Source organism: Sciurus vulgaris (genome assembly GCF_902686455.1).
Source record: "Sciurus vulgaris genome assembly, chromosome: 17".
Taxonomy (NCBI): Eukaryota; Metazoa; Chordata; class Mammalia; order Rodentia; family Sciuridae; genus Sciurus; species Sciurus vulgaris.
The window spans coordinates 4,301,407-4,308,934 of NC_136478.1; the positions used below are offsets into that span (position 1 = coordinate 4,301,407).

General features: G+C 47.5%; 1 protein-coding gene across 2 annotated transcripts; it reads right to left on the reverse strand.

Annotated features, from left to right (window-relative positions):
- Positions 1–222: 222 nt before the first annotated feature.
- On the reverse strand, positions 223–4,544 carry HSBP1 (heat shock factor binding protein 1). Of its 2 annotated transcripts, none has more exons than XM_079118760.1 (4): positions 4,377–4,536; positions 4,046–4,112; positions 3,414–3,534; positions 223–1,706 (listed from the first exon to the last, which is right to left on the reverse strand). In XM_079118760.1, exons 1-3 carry the CDS (start codon positions 4,419–4,421, stop codon positions 3,416–3,418), a joined length of 231 nt encoding a protein of 76 aa, XP_078974886.1. In that variant the 5' UTR covers positions 4,422–4,536; the 3' UTR covers positions 223–1,706; positions 3,414–3,415. The 2 variants fall into 2 exon arrangements, with proteins under 2 accessions (XP_078974886.1, XP_078974887.1); XM_079118761.1 differs by lacking the exon at positions 223–1,706 and adding an exon at positions 1,841–2,036 and having other exon boundaries at positions 4,377–4,544.
- Positions 4,545–7,528: the final 2,984 nt, after the last annotated feature.

Below are 7,528 nucleotides of genomic sequence, written 5' to 3' on the forward strand. Positions count from 1 at the left end.
AAGGCTAAGGCTGTGTCCCAAGCTTGGAGAAGGGCTCGAGTACTAAATGGAAGCCAAAACAGTAGGGACGCTTAGTTGGCTTCTGTCCAACTACCACTACACTAGTTCAAAGACATGTTAACCAAGTGGCAGGTATGAAAATGATCCTTGGTGAAGTGACTTGGAAACTTGAGGGTGAAAGAGCTTAAATCCATCATTAAATAAATTTTGACACAAGGAAGCTTCAATAGCAGGATTTTAGGCACCTTTATTTTTGGCCTCTGAAATGTTACCTCGAGGAAGTAACTTCTCCCCAAGTCCCCGCCATCCTCCCACAGCCAGCAGCCTGCCCTTTCTACTGCCCTCAGAAGCCCTGATCCCATCCCGCACGCAGGCTGCAGCTGACCCCATCAGGACAACGCACACCCAGCTACCCTGCAGAACCTGCTGCTGGCCCCAGCTCAGAGCTGCTGCAGCCGACTGACATCCTGGTGGCTTTATTACAGAATCTGACTGTGTTCCCATATATTCTATAAATAAGACAAAATATTTCTTAATATTATATATTTGCAATACAAACGAGACTGGTGACATGGAGATTTCAACCCTGCTGCTTTCACTGGTCTCCCTCGAGGACGACCGTGCCATTCCTCGGCATTTCCAGGCATTCTAGAGTTGGCTGTAGGAAATCACTCTCGTGACAATCACAGGGACCGCCTCCCAGCTCATCAACATGGGCCTCTAGGCTCAGCACTCCTGTCACTGCTTCTGAATGGCAAATATCTTTTACAATCAGTAACAAAAATTATTACTCTATGAGGATTTAGGTAAGGAACAGTTCAAAATCCTGAGCCTACTACCGCTCACTCATGGTCTAGCCAAGTGACTGGCGCAGTCTCAGCCAGCACTCTCTCCTTTCCCTTTTCTTCAACTAGTAGCTCAAAGAAAGGATGGAAAAATTGAGTTTAAAATCCTGCCTTTTTTTTGTGGTAACCATTGTAGATGAACAACTAGAGGCCTACTGAAGTATAGAATCTCATGCAAAACTCTAACAAATGAATGCCTCATTACATCAGGCTATTCAGTATTTCCTGTATTAAAAATGCTAATGCAGAACAGTGGCAGTGGTTACTTTTCACTGACTTTAGCATCTGATCTCACAGACTAGTCATAAGTTGCAGTTCAATTCTGAGTTTTGGCAACAAAGTAGTGACAGACATTTCTGAATAAACAACTTTTAGCCATTTGGAAAGTATTGCCAACACATTATTTGGTGTTAGCACAACAGTCACTTTGTGCTAAAAATGAAAGAATCTGAACTCTACAAATGTTTTACTTCACCAAGTCCAACAATCGTTAAAGGATTTACTACTTATCTAATAAAAAATTATACATCAACTTTTATCAAACAGCAACTACTACAAAAGAATGGCAGGAAAAAAATGACTTCACAAAAATGCACTAAAAAATTTGACAATTTTATGCAGGAACCGCCAAAATTTTAGTGTTTAATAATTAAGAGCACAACTGACCAACTTCCAAGATGTGAAGATACCATGTTTGAGAAACTGGGGAGAAAAATCACTCTAAAAACTCACTACATAGTATGTGATAAGAATGCACTATAATATAAAACCTGTCTACACTTAGTAGTTAGTTGCAAGAAGCCATTCAGTCTTCTCTTGGCTTGGAAAAATGGTGTTCCAGATTTCAGGGTAATTAGCAACCTGTTGAAGAAGGAAATATCATCAACACTGTTTTTTATCATATGAGGGTAAACAACAACGATACACAAAATTATCAACTAAAAATATTTTTGGTATTCTCTAATGAATTATACTTTCTTTGCAGCAAAAATGAAAAAGATTTAATTAGAGATCTTTATTTAAAAATTTCAGAATCCATCTGCTATTTCCCATTCCCTTCTGTGTGTTATCCCTGTCATTTCACAATCTTCAATCCTGCAATCTAACAATTTTCAGTTTGTGGGATTTCTGACTGCCACATAAGACTCCCCAAAAGCTTCTGCGACTGGTAGGGCACTTTCCAAATTATCCCTAGGTAGAAATAATGATGACATAACACAAAGCAGTTATGTGATTTTCTTACAGTGAATCAACTCAAACTATTGTATAAATACAAACCACTTTACATGTCTCTGACCGCCAGATCTCTAGGACTTCAGAGAAATTTGTTTCACGGTTCCTGAAAACCTGGTCCAGGGCACGCCCAGAAAAGAAGGGAACTGAGTTCCTTTCACCATATCATTGGCCTGCTACTGCCATCACATGATATTCTTGGTAAACTATATTTTTGTAGGGAATCAGATGATACTAATATGATGGGATAAATTGAGTTTTAAGAATTATTTTTGGAGCTAGGTACAACGGTGCATATCTGTAATCCCAGTTACTCAAGAGACTGAGACAGGAAGCCTAAAAATTTGAGGCCAGCCTCAGCTACTTACTGAGACCCTGTCTCAAAAAATAAAAAGGACTCAGTGGTAGAGTGCCCTTGGTTTCAACCCTCAGCATTAAAAGTAAGTAAATAAATAAATGAAAAATGGGAGAGGGGTTTACGGGTCACCACCAACACCCATACATAAACACAGGCAAAGGCCTACAATGAAGAAACTCACTGAACTGAGTGATTAGTGTGCCTCTGTCTGTCTTGCTACATGGGTACTGTAAATGTGTCTTTCCTTAGAGATCTAAAACTATTCTGTAGAATTTTTTTTTTTTTTTCTTGGTACCAGGGATTGAACTCAGGGGCATTCCACCACTGAGCTACATTCCCCCTCATTTTATATTTTATTTAAAGATGGGGTCTCATTGAGTTGCTTAGTGTCTCACTTTTGCTGAGGCTGCCTTAGCCTCCTGAGCCACGTGTGCCATGGCAGCTGGCTCTATTCTGTGGAAATTTTATCAAGTCAACAATAAAGGCTTAATGTGGCCAATTTAGTTCATCCAAGTTGTAAGTTTCCAAGAAATCCCTAAAGTTTAAAGTATTTACAAGGTGACAACGTGGTGACTTATCAGCTATTTTAAAAACAAAACAAAAAGCCCCCAACAAATAAAAATAAAAAAACCCAAAAAACCACCTGTGAAAAATCTTCCACTGATAAAAGGCCAACAAAACCATGCTATTAATGGAATGATAGTGTCTTCCCAATGTAAGCCCATGGTCTTAAACAACACTGATACAGGTGTAATTAATAAAAAAAAAAAAAAAAAAACTGGAGACACAGATAATAAATCCTACATAAGGAATTAAGTTTGGTATGAAAATATTCAAAATATGAAGTCTGTGGTGGTGGTGCTGGTGGTGCTGGATCATGGTTGGAAACTGATCTAGAGAAAATACTGACTAGGCAAGATCATACTTACAGGTCATCTTTCTGAGTCCTTTTAAAAATTAACTGTGCCCTCCCTCACCTTCAACTCTTTTGTGTGGCAGGTATCTTGTTTTCGCCTTCCAGTTCTTCCACCCCAGCCTGTGTCATGAGGTCTGCGATGTTTTTCTCTAGATCATCAATGCGACTACTCATATCATCAAGTGGTGAAGTTAAGGACGAGGCAGGAAGCACAGCAACATCTCCCTTACTCTTTTTCCTCCAGGCCCCCTTGACTATGGACTTCAACACAACCGTTTTAAGGACACTGGTTTCTCAGTTTCCTCTGGACACTGCTATAGTCAGGTGGTCGAGAGTGCAGGAGTCTGCTCCAATTCCAGCCCTATCCTCTCCAGACAGGACCTGGCAAGTTCTCACTCTTCGGACCCTCAGTTTCTTCATTCACTAATTACAGCCAGCAATTTCCTAGCCCATTCATAAGGTTATGGCTCACAGCCAACAACTGACCCTACTAGTCAGTGTCACCAACGGCCTGTCGGTTCCCCGAGCCAGGAGTTTGTGTAGCTCGGCTGCATTCCCGGGCCAGTCCTGCACAGCTCAGTGATGAAATTCCTAAGTGACTGGCTGGAGTGGCCTGTACACCACCCCCTGACCCACCACTCCTGGCGAGTAGGCGCCAAAGGCCCCTCGAACGACCACAGATAAAAAGGATATTTCTTCCAATGATCTGGTCGGACATGGTCTGAAATTTATCTTGCATTTGCTGCAGGAGCGTCTGCACCTGAAAAACCAAAACAAACGAGCGAAATGCAGCCCCGCCTGGGACGGCTTGCGGGGAGGGCGGGACCCCAGCCTCCGGGTTCCAGCCCGGCTCGGCCTCCGCGCAGCATCCCCTCTCGGGCCCGGGTCCTCCCTCCGTCGGGCCGGACCCACGGGCCAGCTGGGCTGGCGCGCCGGGTCCGCGCGGGGCGGCTGCGGGGCGGGGTCGCGGCCGGGCGGGCGCGGCGGGGCAGGGACCGCGGGCCTGAGCTCGGCCGCCCCTTACCACCGAGGTGAGGTCCTGCACGGTCTTGGGGTCAGTCTCGGCCATCTCTCCGGTTCCCAGCTTGGCGGCGAGGTCTCAGACTGTCACCCACACTTCCGTTTGTCCGCGCAGACGCCCCCAGCCGCCGCTTCTCGCGAGGAGACAGCACGCTCGCGGGACCGCGGGGCACGGTGGGAGCGGTAGTCCACGTCACGCGCCGGAAGGGCCTCGAGGCCGGGCGCTTCCGTTCCGAGGCAAGGCCCCGCCCTCCCCACCCGGCGCGCCCCGCCCTTCCGGGCCCGGCCGCCCGGCTGGCCCCGCCCACCGCTCCGCCCGCGGCGGGAAAAGTGGGACACCCGGGATGAGCCGAGCAGTTGGGGAGCGACGCTGGCCCTTCCCCATCCCTGGCCGCAGACGGCTGACCCCCTTCGGTTGCAGGGACGCCTGCCACCCGAAGGACCCTCGTCAACGCCCCGGGCCAGGAGACAGGCCCTGCGCCCGGAGCCCGCGGCCGCTGCCATCCCGACCCGCGGGGCGGGCGTCCTCCCCAGTCGTGGTGGACGCCCTCCCTCTGTTCGTTCCCACGGTGGAACCGAGCCGCGGCCGCTTTACATTCTGGCTCCGTCCCCGCAGGGCGACGCTGCCTGACCTGGGGACTTCAGGGGAAGGTTCTGGTTTGGTAAAGGCGGGTCTGTGGGTTGGGGTGTTGAGGTCCCTGAGTTCCAGCCCTCAGGTGGCCTTGGGACTCATGGTGAAGAGCTGGGAGAGTCCTTCACTGCAGGCTGGCATGGTCCAGCGATCTTCACATCCTTCCTTTGAGGGCTCTTTGGAGTCACCTGCAGTTAGAGTTTGACTGGAGGGAGGCTGCAAGGCCCACCAGCGTCCATAACAAAGCTCGGCCGGGGTTGGCCGCGGTCAATGGGACTCAGCGGTCCTCCCCAGTTATGTCCCCCTGCAGCCTCGCTGATGCCCCTCACCACCTACCCATCACCCCAGCCCTCCCACGCAGATCTGCCTTCCTGTGCTAGGTCTACAAAACTTTTTGTAAGTGGTTGATGGTAACTTGGATCTGGATAGTGCTTTCCTGGAGCTCCTTGAAATAAGCATAACTGTGTGCGCTGGTGCGTGCGTGCGTGTGTGTGTGTGTGTGTGTGTGTTTTACTGAGGATTTAAGCCAGGGATGCTTTATCACTGAGTTATATCCCCAGCCCTTTTTATTTTTTATTTTGAGAGGTCTCTCTAAGTTGCTTAGGGACTTGCTAAATTGCTGAGGCTGGCCTCGAACTTGTGATCCTCCTATCCCAGCTTCCCTAGCCACTGAGATTACAGGTGTGCACCACTGTGCCTGGCAACATACTTGTGTTTTAAATCTCAAAAGACCCCTGTAATATAGTTACCACCATTTTACAATTTTGGAAATTAGACACAGAGGAGCAAATAAACTTGAATGAAGTTATCAGATTAAGGAAATGGAAGATGCTGGTCTTTCTGACTACATCTTTTCCTTTTTCTATCATTCTAAGATTCTCTTGAGTTCTCTGAGTTTAGAGCAGTGTTCCTGTGGGTATCAGGGCCAGATTATTCTTTGTCAGTGGGCAGAGGGTGCTCAGTATCCTATGAATGCCGAGCAGTACTTCTGACCTCTACCCAGTCGATGCTAGTAGCATTTCCTCTGTTCCACCTCAGGCACTGTGAGACATCTCCCAGGGACCCAAGTTTGAGGAATCTGAAGACTGCCTAGAATTCTGTGCACTCACTCTTAAAGAATGGGTTTTATTTTTGCTATGCCATTTTTTGAGAATGTTCCCCTATATTGAGATTGAGGGTTGGTATATTAGTACCCCAGGGCCACTGTAACAAAGTACCCTAAAATAGGTGGCTTAAACAACAGAAATTTATTGTCTTGCAGTTCTGGAGGCCATGGTGTGGAATCCTGCTGAAGGCCAGGTCCGCTCCTGCTGAGGGAAGACCTGTCCACATCTCTCCTGGCTTCTGGTGATGGCCAGCATCCTTGGTGTGCCTTAGCTTGTAGATGTGTCTCTGCTTCTGTCTTCACATGGCCTCTTCCTGTGTGTGTGTCTCTTTCACAGAGCCATTAGACATTTTGGATTAAGGGTCTATCCTAATCCCGCATGACCTCATCTTAACTAATAATATCTGTAATGGCCCTATTTCCAAGTAATGTCATATTCTGAGCTACTGAGGGGAGGACGTGGGCAGGTCTCGTCAGCAGAGAGTCATAGTGGTTGGTAACGTGATACAACCTTAAGGACGTGTGGTAGTACCCACAGTACCCACATGTGTTAGCTTATAGAGTTTCCAAAAAGCTCTAGAGTCATTTAGTGGTACCAAGGCCTAGGAGGGCCTCAGGCTTCTTGCTGATCACTCAGCACCTGGGGCTTCTAGTAAGGTCTGGCCTCTGGCCATGAGCAACGTGAGAACTGGAGTTAGTGGCAGGACCTAGAGTGAGTTAGCCTCTTCGTTCCTTCCTTGCTTCCTTCCTGCTGGTGGGATACTTGAGGTTCTTTTTTCTTTTTTTCTTTTTTTTAAAGCATTGATTGAAATTTGCATAAATAACAAAGGGACTTGACACTTTCAGGACAGGCTTTATTTATGTACTTTTGCACTTAGAAGGCGGCATGCTTTCTCTGTGTGGAGACTAAGACATGTGCATAGCTGCTTTACCCAAAAACGTCCCTGACTTACTGTGGCAGCTGGTGGTGCTCCATGGGGGACTCTCTGTACCTGGCTCCCAGCTCCCCGTTAACAAAACCACTGCAGCCTGAGGCGTTGGCAGTTAACTTCGGTTCTGAGCACCCTCCTGTTTAGCTTTCCTGGTAGTGCCTCAGTGTCTTTATCTCCTCTTAGCATTTCTTTCCTCTTTCTAGATTAACTGCATGTTGTGATTCTCTTTTTCCCTTTTAGCTTGCCTTGGTTTTATGGGGCTTATCAGAGTGCTTTCAGAACAGCTTTTTGGTTCAAGCCAAACCCTTCTCCACACTCTTTTCTTGGGTACCCCCCGGGGAAGGGTGTCCATGTATGTGGCTGCGTGCAACGGGATGTTTTGTGTGTTGGCCTCGGCGGGCAGAGCAGGAGCGATCGCAGCGTAGCAGGGCTTGGAGGAGTTCTGATTTCTTCTCTCCAGTTGCATCTTCAGCTGCTCTGTTGGGTCC